The following is a 17,423-nucleotide window of genomic DNA, read 5'->3' as shown; positions in this document are numbered from 1 at the left end:
TCATTACCTAGCGTTAGCTGGGGGAGGCCAGCCCATGCACAGCTGTGCTGTGTTGACAGACAGTCTGCCAGCCTGTTACACTTGGGCTACTACAGAATTTGCCTTTTGGTGGCTCGCTGGGCTACTTGTGGTTGTCTTCCTCTAACAGGGCAAGTTAGGTACGTTTCTGGCCAGGTGATCAAAAGATGCTGTTTCTTGTTATTAAGGAGACTTGCTACCAGTGAGGTGGAGGGCAGTTATCAGCTGAGAAGTCTCTCAAGTGGTGTGTGCAGGCCATGAAACTGTACGCTAGCTGAATGGATTTTAAACCTACTGTCCTTGAAGCACTGTTCGTACTCCCATGGCATGCTTGGCCAGCTTAGACCAAGCCAGACTGTCCTCTAAACCATTTGACAAGCCACGGCCTAGCCTAGATAGGGTTGTAGGGCCTGACCCCACAAGATGCTGAGTGCCCTCCGTTCCCACTGGTATCCATGGATGCTAGAAGTCCATAGCCATAGTGTCCCCACCTGTGTCCTTGCAGGGCTGTGGCCGCTTGTATGCGATATCAAAGACCTGGCCTTTCCTGCTAGGGGTGAATTTAGCCCTTCCCTTCTGCTTTTCCACATCCCCATGGTGACTTTGTGCAACGGGCCCCCGAATGCTTCTTGCGGGGATGGGAGATCAATACCGATTTCCAGTGCTTTGTCCATGCAACAGACTGTAGTGTGTGATAAACACAGGCCGTTTGGGGGAGGGCAGAAAGGGCTGGAGAGATGCTGTTACAGTCTGTCAGCACAGAAGTAGGTGCTGGGCTGAAACTTAAGTCCAACTGGCCAGACTCTGCTGTTACGTGGGCGCAGGTCGGAGTAGTAACTCCACTGACTTCAGAGCTGTAGCAGCTTCTGGCCCTGTGCATCTCTACAAGTGGACTTTTCTTCCTCCTTCCGTAGGATCTGACTGCCATCCAGGCTGCAAGAGGGACTGTCCTGTCTGTTTGTATGGGACAAGACTATTACGAGGTGTAAGGGGACGTGTCTTCTGAACAGGGCAGTAATAATACAGTGGCAGGACTGGAGCTGCGGGGTAGGGATGGGATCGGGGGTGTCAGTGAGGACTTCTTTGGGTTCAGTCAGGGACAGTCTTACCTTTGATTTAAAATCACTCCCTGGGATTACCCAGGGCTTAGAGCAGTACTTGGGAGCATTACTAGGGCCCCGTATGGCTGAAGACTGGCAATTTATGGCTCTGTAGAGCTTCTCCAGGCTCTTTATCTACATAGTTTCAAGGCGGGGAGTCCTGGACTCTGTGTGAATGGATCCGGACTCCTGGGTTACATGGACACCAGCTCAGGAAGCCTCGTTTGTTAGGGAAGTGAGAAGCTCTGTCTCCTTCCCTGTCACTTTGCTTGTCCTAAATGTGTCTCTCCAAGGCCCAGTGTAGAATGAACATGGAAGCTCTGATGACCACTTCCATGGCTACATTATCTGCCCTTTTCAAGTTCTCTCTGGATCTCTTGCATGAAGAAGGTGGATAGTTACTCCCAAGCTTGTCCAGTCTGCAGTGTTGCCAACTATTTGGTGCTTTTCTTAAAGGTCCAGCTTCAGGAGTCAGGTGATTATGTGAGAATTTCAGCTTTCATTTAAAAAAAACAAAAAAACAAAAGTATCTGGTCCTCCTGCTGTTAGAGAAGGGTGTGACAATGAAGTGGGTATGCTCTAATGGGTCAGAAACCAGATGGCAATAAAAAGGACCCAAATTTTATTTTAAAAAAGTCTCATGATTTATTTTAGCTATCTCAGGATTTTTCAGTGTGTGAGTTTGTCAGTACTGTGTATGCAGCATAGACCTTATCCTGTTTTGGATCTGATTCTGGGAGGGTTTCTTAGATTTGCACTGTTCAAATGCAACTGGGCTTGTATCGGGGACTGGATTTCAGTAGGCTGTCTCCTTCCAGCTACAGAATACACAACAGCCTCCTTAATACATTTTCAGAAAGGTAGGGATTGGGGATTCTCCAAACTCCCACGAGCTCTGTGGATTTTTCCGGAATCCAAACCCTGATCCAAATTTTCTCAGTCCCCTCTTTGTACAGTGGGTCAAAACCAAATCTCTGGCTCCAAATCCCCCTGAATTTGGTGGGGGGAGCTTCAGACTCTGAACATTGATCCAGACTTTGTAGCCTGGTTGGGCCCATCTCTGATGATTACCGACACAGCGTCTGTGTGTTTCTGTGTTTGACTGTGACCCCATCCTCCAGGCCCATGGGGCCTGTTTCAAATCAATGAGGCGAGGGGCTGAAACCAGCCCAGTGGCCTGGAATCATTCATCATGGGGCAGTTTTTCTGCTGTCCGGCTGAGGGAGATGTTCCATGTATCATGTCCTGAGAGGCGCTGAGCATGCACAAATCCCACTGAAGTGAACAAGGTCGCAGTAGGAAGGGGACGGGGGTGGATAAACACTGACATTGGCCCCCTGGTTTCCATGTTAAACGTCCTCAGCAGTAAAATAGATTGGGAGAGATGCACAGAATAGGTGTGCTCATGTGAGCAAGCGTCCCGGAAGAACAGGTTCATTTTCTATAAAGATGTTTCAACCGTTCTTTAAATGTCACGACTGCTCCTGCAGGAAGCTCCTGTGGATTTCGGGGGCTACAGTACCCCGGTCAAAAGCTTCTCTGCCAATGAAGCTAATTACTAACGAGTCTGAGCGGCAAAGAAACTGTGTGTGACAAAGGCCCTGCTGAGACCAGCCAGGGAAACTGCATTAGCAACCACCCTGGAGGAAAGGTGACTCTCCAGAGACCCGCTAACCTGCTCCTCAGATCCAAACACACCTGTATGTTGGAGGAGTTTGGACCCAGAGCTGCGTTCTGGGGCTGGTGCCTGACTCTACCGGTAATAGGCCCTGGTGTCATTTGAGTAACTCTATCAGGCTGATGTGGCAGCTCTTATTTGGTTAGAAAGCTGTCTTTACGGCGTTAGAAATGTAACCGGCTCTCTCAGCTGTTGGTGACTCGGTTGTTACGAAAGGCATATTGTGCAAAGCAGGGAATGCAGCCCGCACAAAGCAATTGGAGTTACTCGAGGATTTGCTCTGTGGGCCATGATCACATTGCACCAGGGCAGATTTTGCTAAAGCGCCTACCCTAAACCTGGGCTAGAGAGGAGTTTCCTCAAGGACTGCTCATGAAGGTGTTGAAACCCAGTGTACAGCCCCAGTCACACGCTTGTTTCCTGTCCTGATCACCCACATGCTTGTTATGAGAAGGCTGTATTTAGCTACTGGGCCCTCAGAGTAAAACTGTCAACTTCTTCCAGACTCTGAAAGTTCACACAGCTTTGTCTAGTGCTGGGTTGGCTTTTTGGGTGTTATAGACGTTGATGTTTGTCTCTAAAGTCGCAGCTCTGTTATTTCGATGTGCTGAGTAATTATGATACCACATAACCAAACTGGTTAAATAACCAGAGCTGCCTGCTGTTAGGACATGAGCCCCAATAGATTTGTGAGCACGGGGAGAAATGCTCTTAATCGAAAAGGAAAACAAGTCTAAGGTCCGCTCTCTCGTTTGAAAAAAGAAATTGCTTTGTGTAACAAATCCATGGTAACTCAGGTGTTATCTGTTGCCCTTTGCTGCATCTCATAACCCCTTGGAACTTCATAGTGATGCAAGGGGTAGAACGGCAGTCCCTCTCCCAAAGGACAGGCCCTTTCCACTTGAGCAAAAGGAGATCCTTCATTAAATGTTAGCAGTATAGGGCCTGTGAAACACAGTCAAGTGGTTCGGATAAGGGCTTGTCAAAAATCTTCCTTGAAATTGTTTTTTTTTATGGAAACTTGGGTTTTCAACTGAACCCCTTTTTCTGTGTGACAAGTGGCTGCTCTCTGGAAAATGTCGATATTCTAGTTTTGAGATTTCTCTGAAAAATCCAGGATTTTCTGGGGAAAACATTGAAAAATTATCAAAATCTTCTGGAGGAAACCCCACTACTTTCCAGCCAGGTCTAGTTCATCTTCTATCCGATGCTAAACAGTCACAGTAGCTAGGTCAGTGCGCTGTTCACTTACACTGCACATGGCCTTTTAAAAACACTTGATCGTTATTAGAGCTGGCCCCCAAAATTGGGGCAGAACAGTTTTCCGTCAGAAAACGAAGTGTCATCAAAATCAAAATGTTGGGAGCCGTGCTAGCCATTGTGGGATAGCTACTCACAGGTCTGCGTGGCTGTAGAGCATTAGTTGAGATGCAGAGTACAAACTGCATTTGAAATAGCATGCCCAGTTCAGCCATACTGGGCTGACCTGCACCCGTCCTGTCCCACTGGCTCACTTCCCAGTGGTTCACTTCTCTAGTCTAGATGCAGCTAATCTCTTGATTCCCGGACCTGTGCTTTAACCACTCTAACCAGTGCTGCTTCTAGCATGGGTTGAAAGGGGTTTCCGTTGAGTTAGACACCCACTGCTGCTTTGAGAGATCGCATAGGGTGCTTCAGGTGTAGCCTGGCTTCACCGCAGCTCTCAGGGTTTCCTTGAAGCCGAGCCATGAGAGAATTGAACAGCTGTCCAACAGCGCTATTGAATTAACCGCAGAGCACTCTTCCATCCAGGGTGCCCAGAGACGTTTATATTAATAGCCGGGAAGTCAGGGGCAGCAATCATGCGGCACAGATTTCTCTCTTCTCTACCGTTTTGTTCCAGATGAAATTAGCAATGCTGCAGGGTTTCCATTTAGTTCTCATGACTCATTAAAAAGCTTATTACCTTGAAGTTAATGACTCAGCAACCTTTTTCCTCCTTAAGGCTGTGTGTGTGGGGAGGGTGCAGGTGGTGGAATGTGAAGATGTCTGAGATTCCAAAAAAAAAAAAAAGATTTACGGACATTGTCACTGGCTGGGGGCCGTGCAGTCCCATTGGCTCACAGGCTGCCTGCGCTAATGAGTGCCTGAGTTCTGACACTTTATCACCTCAGACGAGATCTGAAGTCTCCACTTCCTTATGATCAGCAAAATGGAACAAGCTTACAGAGGCAAATCATTTCCCGTCCTAACAGAAAAGTGTTCTCTAATACTAACAATCACCCCAGCCTCTAGACATAGCTGCATTAGCACAGAGCTGATTGAATGCAATAGAATAAAGGACTGGATTCTGCTTTGTTACAGTGGTGACAATCAGGAGAAACTCCGTGGAGATCAGTGACATTCTTTTGTAAGTGTGGCCAGAAGCAGTCCCAGATGGCATTGAGACTGTGGAGTTATGCAAGCTGTGAAACTGTAGTATTTACTCTTGTGTACTGCGCCTTCAGTTTTCTGTGTAAGCCATCTTGTTCTGGAGTCGCTGTAGCATGTTAGAGGAGATGCACGCGCTGTGCTCTCTCTCATGTTGCCTCTCTGGCTATTGTTCATCGGTGCAGGTTTAATCGAAGATGAAAGCTAGTTTAGCCTAGATGCAGTGCTTAATTTATGCCAGGACTTGGCACATCAGTTACGAAAGTAAACAAAATTGCTTCAGCCCTGGTACCTAATTGCTTGAGTCCCAGCACCTCTTTCGTCACAAATTAAGCGCTATCTAGATGGGTTGATTCTCCGCACAAATCTACCTGGGGTAGCTCTGCAGAAGTCAGTGGAATTGGAAAGTATAAAACTGATGTCGGGATCAGACTCGAAGCAGGAAGTTGCTCTTCACGTGCGGTGGGAAAAGCATGAATGAAATGGGGATGCATGATGTCTGGTTTCCAGTGAAACCATTATTTCAGAATGTGGAGGAAGTAATTGGAGCAAAGCCATTTTAGATTTGATTCTCACCAAGAGGGAGGAATTGATAGTGACTCTAAAGGTGCAAGGCAGTGTGGGTGAAAGCGATCGCAAAATGATAGATTTCATGATTCTAAGGGGAAAAAGGAGAACAAAAGACCTGGGCAATTATAGACCAGTCGGCTTAACTTTGATACCTGGAAAGATTCTGGAACAAATTATTAAATAATCAGTTTGTAAGGAGCTAGAGGAGAATAGGGTTAAGGAATAGCCAGCATGCCAGACCAACCTACATCTCCTTCTTTGACAGAATAACTGGCCTGATGGATAGGGAGGAAGCAGTAGATGTGCTACATCTAAATTTTAGTGAGGCTTTTGACACAATCCCACATGCTTATTCTCATAAGCAAACTAGGGAAGTGTGGTCTAGATGAAATTACTATAAGATAGCTGAACAGCTGGTTGAAAGACATTTCAAAGAGTAGTTATCAATAGTTCACTGTCAAACTGGGTGGGTGTATCTAGTGGGGTCCCGCAGGGGTCAGTCCTTTGTCTGCTATTATTCAGTATCTTCATCAGTGACTTGGATAATGGAGTGGAGAGTATGCTTATAACATTTGCAGATGATACCAAGCTGCAAGGGGGTGCAAGCACTTTGGAGGAAAGGATTAAAATTCAAAACGACCTTGCCAAGTTGGAGAAGTGATCTGAATTCAACAAGATGAAATTCAATAAAGATAAGTGCAAAGGTGTGTGTGTGTGTGTGTGTGTAGGAAGGAGAAATCAAATGCACAACTACAAAATGGGAAGTGAGTGGCTAGATGGTAGTACTGCTGAGAAGGATCTAGGGGTTATAGTGGATCACACTGAATATGAGTGAACAATGCGATGCAGTTGCACGAAAGGACTAATAGTATCCTAGGGTGTATTAACTGGAGCGTTGCAATTGTTCTGCTGTACTGGGCACTGGTGAGGCCGCAACTGGAGAACTGTGACCAGTTCTGGGCACCACGCTTTAGGACAGATGTGGACAAATTGGTGAGAATCCAGAGGAGAGTAACAGAAATGATAAAAGAGTTAGAAAACCTGACCTCTGAGGAAAAGTTAAAAAAATGGGGCATGGTTAATCTTGAGAAGAGCGAGTGGGGACTTTGATAACAATCTTCAAGTATGTTAAGGGCTGTTATGAAGAGGACAGGAATCAGTTGTTCTCCATGTCTGCTGAAGATAGGACAAGGAGTCATGGGCTTAATCTGCGGCAAGGGAGGTCTAGGTTAGATATTAGGAAAAACAATCTAACCCTAAGGGAAGTTAAGCTCTGGAATAGGCTTCCAAGAGAGGCTGTGGAATCCCCCTCATTGGAGGCTTTTAGGAACAGGTTGGACAAACCCCTGACAGGGATGGTCTAGGTTTAGCACAGGGGGTGACTTCCGAAGGTCCATCCCAGCCCTATATTTCTATGATTTCATGACCAAATTTGGAACCTCTCCACCCAGGAGGTGAAAGGAGCATAGCCAGACCTGAGACCTCCATTTAGACACTCCCCTTTCATTGGATTACAGCCCTGGAGAATTCCAGGGCATGATGGATCCTTGGTTAGAAGGGAATGGTTTTGAACAGAAAAGAATTTTTGTTGGGGGAGAGGGTTTGTTTTGTTTCTGATTTGCCATCTCCTAGACTTGAAAGTGTCCCGTTAAATGAAGCAAGAATCAAGTTTTCGGCCAAGCCTGACTCCTCATTGATGTGGAACAGCAGCCTGCTATACCAACAAGGTTTGCCAGACAGGTGTAATCTCCCTTCTAAGGCCGCCCTGTTAGAGCTTCGTGGCTTCAGTCAGTCAAATTCTGCACCAGAAATCTTCTGTCCTCTTGGACTCGCTGTAGAGGGTCAGAGCCCTTTAGTCAGTTAAACCGAGTGGAAGAAGGTGGAACGCCACTGACTTCAGCTGGAGTTACGCCTCCTTCCAGCATAGCTGGATCTGTCCAGTTACCTGTCCCGGTTATAAAAGGTGTCGTGCCCGATTGCCGCTGTTGTGCGGCTGGCTTAAGGTAATAATGTAATTTCACCACTCGGTGGCGCCAAACCATTTCAAATAAGGAGGCTGTTTGCACAGTGTCTGTGCACCTTGTGCTCTCTCGTGCCGGGGAGCGTTACTCTGGGTTGGTGTTTGAAGATCATGCCCTGCTGATTCCATTCATAACTTTAAATGCTCCCGGGGTGGTAGTGAGTCTGTGCAGAGGAAAATCTTTCCCAGCTCTCGGGCTTGGGATCCCACAGCTCTCTGGGAGTTTTGCCCGATTCCCACTGACTTGCATTGAGAGTTGGGTGCCAAATTTGCGCTCGGAAAAGTCTCCCTGGAGTTCGCAGTCTGGCACTCGCTGTTTGGAACTGGCAGTAAGTGATTCTTGAGAAGAATTAAACTAATCCAACTGTAAGCTCTCTGGGGCGGGGACTCTCTCTGGTGTGTGCAATACCCTGCACTATGGAGCACGCCTCCCTTGTGGGGGCTCTGAGCTCTGCCACAATAGAGTAGCGAAAAAGAAGAAAGGCAACTGTCTCCATGTGTGTTCACGCCTTGTGGTTTCCCAAACACGCATGTACCCTGGATATAGCACTTCTATTGTGGCGCAGGGAGCATCAGGCCCAGCCGTGCGTGTCTGCGGCAGGTACCTGTCTCCTGCTTAGTGGTGCAGTCGCTGATGGAAGCTGCAAGGTGAATGTGGTGTGCAGTCTCCCGTTTCCTTTTGAACAGACTCACAGTCAGAACAACCAAAGCATTGTAAAAGCCACTTGCAGTATGTGAGCCGGCATTGTCTGTCTTCTAGAACAAAGGAGAAAGTGTGTGTGAGAGAGACAGAGAGAGAGATCAACTAATAGTGCAAATCTCTGAACTGTCTGGGGGCTGATTCGGCTCTCCCTTACCCCAGTTTCACAATGGAGTTACTCCTGATTTACATCAGCAGGTGTGATCAGAATGGGCCCCATTTTTTTCAAAGATTTCTTTTTTTTTACCCATGAATTTACATAAACCCAGAACAACTGTCCGTGGTGCGTTCAAAACCACCAAGAGCATCCCTGAGTCAAACTGTTCTGTTTGTGGCTCCTGCCAGCCTTTGTCTACAGCGTTTTGATGCATATCTGAGTCTGCAGCCATAGATCTGTCTTCGCTGGAGAGAAAAGAATAATTTGGAAACCCAAAAAGAGCGAATGCCAGCTGTGTTAGCACCCAGGAAATGAGATTGGAATGTCACAGCTGCATGGCTCGCCCATGCATGGAGGGTCTGCTAACGGGCAGCTGCCCTTGCTATGGGCAAAGCCTGGCTTTGCTCCCCCACAGGATACTAAATGAGTGTAAATTACACCCCTAGTGTGCCCTCACTGCGTGCCAGGTTAGTGCAGCTTACATTGCTTTGCCCCCTTGATCTGTTTTCCGATTACACTTCTTTGCTGGCCTGGGTAGGAGAAGCTGTGGGAGGATTGTGCTGTAAGAGAGTCTTCTCCAGAGCAGCTGGTCTGCGCAGGGGTGGGTGGCCACCCTGAGGATGGTGAAGCATGTGCCCCACTCTGCATCCAGCAAGTCCTGCAGAGGGGCCAGACAATGGCCTAGTGTAATCCTTGCACCTTTCATGGCTTGCATGTGCCCCAAGTGGGGTGAGGAGGAGCAGACCTTGCAGGGGAGTGAACGGCAGAGCTGTCCCAGGAGCAATGCAATTGGCTGTCGAGACTCTAGCATCTCTGAGCCCGTCAGCATCTGGCATCATTTCATCCCAGTGGCAGCTCCCTGGTGATCTCAGACCTAAAGGCGCTGCCCTGCCCCACTGTCGTCTCTCTAAACGGCAGCCAGCCTGAGTGCTCAGCTTGTGCGCTCAAGGTCACCATCCCCCAGGCATTGGTTCTGGGTGACTCCAGGATGCTGCAGCCCCTGCCCGTCCTGAGTCAGGTGCCCTCCCAAGAAGGGAGAGTACTTCGTTACCACCTTTCAGTGTGGCTCCCAAGATACCATTTCTCCCCATCTATCCCGGGGGTGCAGCTGGTTAAATGGGCAAATTTATATTCATTCCATAGCAGCCAGGCAGAGACTGAGCTCTGTCCCCCGGATCCTCATCGGAGAGGGTGTTCTGCAGCATCAGCAGTCTAAAAATACGCACCATTAGCATGCGGGACACATTAGACTCTGGCACAGGGCTGGCGGGGAAGAGAGCGGAGGGGAACCAGGATCTCCAAGGTGCTTTATCTTCCCATCCAAAGGAGCAGGAAATCAAAGGCAGAAACCAGCCCACCTTCCTGGAACCTTACAACCCAACCACCCGACTGGTTTGCATGTAAAATCTCAATGTCACGGTTTCCACGGCAGCCATAACCAGCTGCGCCGTGCATGGGAAGCACTCCAGGGCTGCTGTTTGGAGGGATTGCGGTCCTCCATTAACACGTTGCCGAGGAGTGGGAGATGTTAGGGGCAGGATGGATTGTTGGGTCGTTCTGACTGTTCCATCCCAGCCCTTGTAGGTGTATGCCGTGTGGCAATGGCTGGTTCCCGGGATGTCAGTTCGGAGCTGCAGTTCTGAAGTCAGTGGCGTTAGGGCCAAGTCCTGATCCAGGTGGAATCAGAGGCAGAACTGCTGGTGTACTCACGGGGGCCAAGATTTAGCCCTTACTCTGGATTTACACTAGGGTAACTGAGATCAGAGTCTGGCGCAGTGTGCATATTTCTGGGTAACTTTGGGTGACAGCCGCCTTGGGATGGAGACGTCATTTCATTCTCTGGGTGTAGTTCCAAGCTGTAAAGCACTGCGGGCCTGATCCAAAGCCCAGCCTCCCCTTGACTTCTGTGGCCTTTGAATCTGGCCCCACTGGTACCTCTGGCTTGTGTCCCAGCCCGGCAGGGTGCTGAGCACCCCTTGTTCCCACTGATTGTGCTCTCTCTGGGGAGCAGATTAATTTCACTGGGAGTGGTGGGTTCCTTGAACTGCTTTGGACCAGACCCTGTGGCTGGGATTTTCAAAGGCTGTAGCCAATGGGATTTGGGTGCCTCACTCCCTTGGATTCCTTGAAATTCTAATCTATGTTAATAGCAAGGAATAATGACAGCACTAAGTCCACCCAGACAGCTCCCCACCGTGCATGCCCAGCACACTGGAGTAAAGCCTGTCTGACTTTTTTACTCCTCAGCCCAAACACAGCAAAGCAAGTATCCCTCCCCGAGGCCAGCGACACCCACGGGCCCCTTTTAGAGTCCTCCGACCACATTGGAAATGTTTGTCAAAGCCTGGACAGCACTTGAATCCTTCCCACCAGATAGTTCAGGTTCCTGACTGGAATCCTACCAGGCACTCTATTCCCATACAAACGGCCATACTGGGCCAGGCCAAAGGTCCATCTAGCCCAGTATCCTGTCTTCCAACAGTGGCCAATGCCAGGCGCCCCAGAGGGAATGGACAGAGCAGGTAATCATCAAGTGATCCATCCCCTGTTGCACATTCCCAGCTCCTGACAAACAGAGACTAGGGACACCATCCCTGCCCATCCTGGCTAATAGCCATTGATGGGCCTATCCTCCATGAACTTATCTAATTCTTTTTTTTTTTTTTTTTTTTTAAACCCTGTTATAGTCTTGGCCTTCACAACATTGGGCAGAGAACAAGCCTGAGAAATTTCAAGCCAAAGGGGGATTTTTCTGGAATGCTGTAAGTGTCCAAATAGAGCCGCAGCGTCCCCTCAGCAATAACTCTAAGCAGAGAGCTCCAGTCACCCTGCTGGCCGGGAGAAATTTCCCAATCGGTCCAAAGACAAACAGGCCATTATTGGATGCCCACAGGTGCAGTAGCATGGGATTGTCAGCCCTTAATATCACTGTCAGGAGAGAGAACTCTGGCTAGATTCTCATCTGCTACAGCCATGTCAATGTGGAGTAACCCACTGACTCCTAGCCGCCAGATGATGTTGCAATGCAGCCTTGAAGCCCCCAGTTGGTGAGAACATGTAAGGGCAGGTTGAGTGGTGATGGAGGTCTCGCTCCCCCTCTACTCTCCTGGGCCTTGCAGATGGTCAGGGTTCTGTTCTCCCAGGCCAGGCAGGCTGCCTGGAGGAAAGGCCATCCCTCCTACCGGTCTGGCTGGGCTGGTGTGAAAGAGGAACGTGCACGTGCATTGCAAGGAATTTGGTAGCTTCAATCAAAATCCTTTACCAGAGCCACCCCAAAGCCAACTTGGTGCCGACGCCGTGCAGATCCAGGTGCCGCACCAGGCGAGCGCACGACGGGCTGCTGCTGCTGCAGGCATTTTGGAGAGGTCTGGCCCCGCGGGGACCTGACCACCCCCCGTCCAGCCACAGGAAACGAGCAGCCTTGTCCACTCTGCGGCAGACGCTCGGAGGATGACCTGATGCAGGCTGGATCCTGCTGGGATCCGTGCCCAGGACTTTGTCCTCAGAGCAGCTGGCCCCAGGGCTTCCGCAAGAGTTCCAGATGCTCAGCGCCTCTCCAGGGGAGGCCCTAGGTGTGGATGCTGGGGACTCGTGCACCCAAATTTTCCATCTCCGTGGGTGCTTCCTAAAAGGGCCTCAGGAGCTCAGTTGTTTGCACCCTTGGTATCGGGCCAACTCTGAGGATGTTTTGGGTGAAAGTCCTGGGCCAGCCCTGTGTCAGGGTGGTGGGAAACTGCACTGCTCAGTGGGAACTCAGGGCAGTGGTCAGGATCAGGCCGGGAAGCTCCAGTCTCTTTCATAAGAGACTAGGGCAGCAGAGAAGCAGCTGCTGAAACCACCAGCGTAAGGATGCCCTCCCCATGCAGTGGCGTGAGTCCAGGGCATGCCCTGTGCTTCACTGCGGGCACAAATGGGATCTTTTCTGTGCGCTAGACTGGAAACCCGGCTGTGACCTAGGCCCAAACGAGACATTGCTAGGCTCCTCTGTTGGCATTGCTATGCAGCGGGGGATAACCCCGTGCACCGTCTCTTCCTGAGCAACAGCCCATCACGGTACCGGCGCAGGCTTCGGCTTCTAGCCTGCTCTGCTCTTCCCGGCAGGGAACCTCAGTCCCTGGACTGGGCATCGTGCTTACCTTGAAACCTGCGTGTCTCTGAAAAGCAGCCCTGGGGGAGAGTGACTGAGCCAGGGCCCCGATCCTGCAAGGCGCTTATCCCCTGCCGTCCTCGTGGAAGTCAGGAGGAATTGAGGGTGCTCCGCACCAGGCAGGATCAGACTCACTGGGCCAGATCCTCAGCTGGGGCAACTCAGTCTAGTTCCCTTCACATCAGTGGAGCCATGGCAATTGATTGGGTCCCCACTTTGCACAGGCTGCGTGGCATGGGGCTAGTATTGGATCCCTGCTTGGCACAGGGTGGGAGGAGTCTGGGGGTTGTATTCCCACTTAACACGATGGGGGGACGTTTCGGGGTAGTACCGGGTCACTGCTTTGCTTGGGGTCAGGGCGGGGGTTGTCCTGGGTCCCATTCATCCGCGGCTACATAGCTCTCTGTGGTACGATCTGGCCTGCGTGGAGGAGTGCCGCCGGGGCTGGCGATGTCGTCAGCGGCCTTGTGCTCTGTGCTGCTGTTCTTACAGCCCCGTCCCCGGGAGCCAGCGGATTGCTGCGAATCTCGGCTTCCGGCTAAAAGTGACGAAGCAGGTGCCTGGGCCTTGTGGCTCGGGCAAAAACTGGAACGCGTGACTCTGGAAGCCTCAACAGCCAAAAAGCAAACAGAAAGCCCCAGCACGTGTTACTGTTGTTGTAAAAATCTCATGGCGTCTAAACCGACCCCATGACTTGCGGGGGGACGGGGTCGAGGCTGATTGTTGAAGCTGGGGTTGGCCATACTGGGAAAGGGGCTGTGTCCTGTGGCAGAGATGAGGTCTGTGGCCTCTGACGTGGCACGAGCGCTTGCTCCTGGCCAGGGGATGGTATTCTGCTGCAGGCCGACCGATTTCGACTTAGGTGATACCTGGGACCCTGGTGCTACGAAAATCAGCCGGTTCAATCTTCTCTCTTTTCACCCTAGTTTCCTTACGCCGCCCCACCCCCCCAGGAGCCGGTGAAGACACTCAGGAGTTTAATCAACATCCGCAAGGACACTCTGCGCCTAGTCAAGTAAGTCCCTGTTTGCAGAGGTGGGAGTTTGCATGGTCTGGCCAGGAACCCTGCTCCAGCTTGCAGCATCCCAACGGCTTAGCCAGTTAGGTGCCAGCATCAGCTGAGCAGTGACAAATCCACCCGTGAGGCAATGTCCCGAACCACCTCCAGAGGAAGCTCTGCACCTATGCATGTGTCTGGGTTAAAGCAAGGTGCACGGCGCTGGGCTGGCTGGGAGGGGATTTGGGATTGCGAGGAAGGGATCTAGCGGGACTGGGCCCTGAATGGAAGGAATAAGGGGTGACCAGAATCCCGTCTACACCTGATTGGTGAGGGGAAGCTCATGAGTAGATGCTGGAGTGGAGGAGTCAGCTCCCCTCTGGCATGGTGTGCTGAGAGCCACCCGGCATATCAAGAGGACTAAGCACAATCTTAGTGAAGCCACTGACGATGAATGGTGCTGCCACGAGGCGGCGTCCCGCAGAGAAGTCCCACCCCCACTCCTGTTATTGGACAGATGGCTCGTCTCTTGGATTTTCACCTTCCGAGCTGATCTGCGGGGTCATTAGAGGTGACAGCAGGAGCCAGACCGAGCTAATCCCTCTCCCACGGCCGGGTTCGGAACAAGCCATCGGAGCCAAATGAAATGCAGCCTTGCAGAGTTCAGGCCTGGCTGGGAGAAGTGACCTAGTAAAGCCAGTACCAGCAGTGCAGAGGCGAGGCCGAAGACCAGCCACTCTCTAACCTGCCTCCCTTGCTGGGACACACTGCAACCATTCTTTCTCTTTGCCCTTCTCTCCCTGTGTCTCTCAATGCTGATCCCCTTCCTGCTTTCCCTCGGGCCGAGAGTCCTGAGGAGGAGGAGGGAATTGTGCAAATATGTGCCTACGCCATTGCCCTGTGCAAATGAATAGCTAGGAGCCCGAGCCCCATTACACCATTGCACGTGATGTGCGCATTCAGTACCCACCTTGGACGGAGGCTGGTAGCCTGGTGAGTGTTCGTGAAGTGCTCAGAGATCCTCAGATGGCTGATGAGGGGGAGTGGGAATTGGACAGGGGGGCAAGTGTGATTTTTGTTCCATGTCGTAGAAACTGTCTCCAAGCTGCTGCTCTGCACTGAGCACTGGCTGCTCCACTGGGATCTCCCCTGTAGCTCCATGGCCAAGCAGCAGCCACGTTTGAGACAGGCTTGCAGGTGACCTCCCAGGGTGACAAGCGACCACAAGGGGTGAGGTGGGTTTGAATTCACACAGTCACGTACCAAGGGATTCTCGGGGCTGCGTCGTGCAGAAGGGGGTGTCCGGCTTGGACCATCTGACGAAGGGGGGCTACGGCTGAATACCTATTCTTAAAAAAACCCAAAGGAGAGAAAATGGGGGAGCGAAGCCTGAAGGTGGGAGGGAAGGAAAAGAGAAGTGGGGAGAAGGAGGGAAATGGGAGTAATCCGTGGACACCATTGGTGTGAGCTCATGGATTCTTCTCTGCTGCCCGTGGTGCTCCTTAGGGGAGGGTGTGTCTGGGCCAGAAGATAAACATCTCCCTGGCAGGGCGGGGCGGGGTGTGAGAAAGAAAAGGTGAGGCGGGGGGTTTGCAAGTGCGGGCAGAAGAGGTGATTGCCCATGTCAGTGGTGAGGTGGAGCCGCTGGCCGTGACCGGCATGCGGGGGCTAAACCTGAGTGGGCAGTGGGGCGGCCAATGCTGCGTGTGCCCTTGCTACGGCTGCACTGGGGATTGCAGCTCCACCTCCCATTGTAGCCAAAGGGGGCGTGTGTGGAGGGGCTGCATGTGCCCAGGAAGAAACTAAAGCCCTGGCAAAGCTGCTGCCCTGAGCATCACTGGAGGCTCGGCTTAAAGTTGAACGTGGCCAGGTTAGCATGGGAAATGTTCTGCTCCCACCAGGCTGGGAATGTGGGGGCGTCTAAGCAGGACAGTCCTGCAAAACCTGTGACTGTCAGGAGGTACGAACCTGTGACTTCTTAAAAGCAGAGTGGAGATGGGTTAAAGGTGGAACTGACACTTGATGGTGCCAGCTTTTTGTCTCTTCCAAACTTTTATTTTTCTCTTGCATCCTCCAAATTCCCAGAGCGCACAAGTCACTCATGCAGATCGCTAACCTGCTGGGCAAACAAAGGGAGTTCTGTAATGTTCTGTATCCTGTCCATCTTGTTCCTGACATCAGCTAGATTACGTGGAATTTACTGCTGCCTTTGCGGTTATTTTTCCAATGGCTTTATTAGAAGGAAGGGCAGGAATGTGGTCTAGTGATTAAAGCAGAGGAGGAGGAGTGAGACTTGGGTTCTGGGCTCAGTTCTGCTACTGACTCATTTGCGTGACTTTGGGCAAGTCATTTCTCCTTTTTTGTACCTCAGCTTTACTCTGTTCATTGGGGGTGATATTTATCTACCACCCCGGGGCATGGAGAGGCTTTAGCCCATCAGCACTTGGCAGGTGCTAGAAAAGGCTCAGAAGGGTGGCTGCAGTTTGTCGATTGAGTCTCAGAGCGATGGCAGAGTTAATATTCATACATCTCGGGTTTTATAGAGCATAACTGATCGAGAGCCGTTGCGTTGGGGAAAAGGTGGGCACCTCCAACTTGGCCTCAGTTGCTCCCCCCAGAGGCTAAACTGCAAATTGCAACTCAAGAAAGTCAGAAGCTCTTTGCACAGTGCGGAGTTTGGCACAAAACTGGGCTCTAAATGCCGTCCAACATCTTGAGTGTACTGCTTCTCTCCTGCCGGGTGCATTTGCCTATTCATCCGTTGATGCCCCCTGCGCTGCTGCCTTTTTTCATCTCTGGCTGGCCCAGCCCCTGGGATAACTTTCCTCCCAGCAGCACATACGCCCAGGCATGGAGGCAGAGCCATTCAGAATGAACAGAGGCTGAGCTTGCTCTTTGAATGCAAAAGGGGGTTTCATTGCAGTGAACAATGCCAGGGTTTATAGTACAGACTCCAGAGAGCACACACAATACCTGAGGAGGGGAAACAGACCAGACAAATCCAGTGAGTCAGTACTTTGCCCTTTCATCCCAAACAGTGCAACACGAGCTTTCTCCTGAGGACATTGGGATCTGATTTACACTGATGTACATCTGGAGTGACTCTGATGTTAATGGTGTTACTTCAGATTTACATTTGAGTCACCCTCCAATCGGAGCATTGGCCGTGACACCTTTTATCTGTCTGTCTTAGAAACGTCCCTGGCCCCAGTCAGCATAGCCTCTGAGCACCTCTCGATCTTTAATGGATGTAGCCTCACAACACCATTGGGAGCTAGGGCAGGGCTGTTACCCTTGTTGTAACATGGGGATCTGAGGCATGGAGAGGCTACAAGAATTGCCCCAGGACACACACAAAGTCTGTGGGGGAGCAGGGGGTTGAATTCAGAATTCTGGACCACTTTGCTATCCATCCATCTTCCTCTATTGTCCTCTGTACTTACCAGAACAGAAAGGCCAGACCAGACTACAGCTTTCACTAATGAGGAGTCGCCCTTCCGTACCCCTAGGGCCTGAGCCTCCTTTCTACGGGGAGCCAAGCCCTTACCTCTGTCGGGTCACTCTTTGCTAAAGCTGCTGATCCGCTGGCCTGGGTCACCTACAAATTGCCCCCTATGACTTGGAAGA

The 17,423-nt window shown here is 50.9% G+C and overlaps 1 protein-coding gene across 1 annotated transcript in view; it reads left to right on the top strand.

Annotated features, from left to right (window-relative positions):
* RNF157 (ring finger protein 157) overlaps window positions 1-17,423 on the top strand; it is a 75,619-nt gene that overhangs the window by 25,788 nt on the left and 32,408 nt on the right. The window contains exon 3 of the mRNA XM_077833727.1: window positions 13,726-13,814. Coding sequence (XP_077689853.1) covers window positions 13,726-13,814 — 89 coding nt within the window. The remainder of the gene's footprint in view (window positions 1-13,725; window positions 13,815-17,423) is intronic.

This window comes from Eretmochelys imbricata, chromosome 14, assembly GCF_965152235.1.
Source record: "Eretmochelys imbricata isolate rEreImb1 chromosome 14, rEreImb1.hap1, whole genome shotgun sequence".
Lineage (NCBI taxonomy): Eukaryota > Metazoa > Chordata > Testudines > Cheloniidae > Eretmochelys > Eretmochelys imbricata.
The sequence above is the reverse complement of the archived record's forward strand: the minus strand, read 5'-3'. Positions and strand labels throughout refer to the sequence as shown.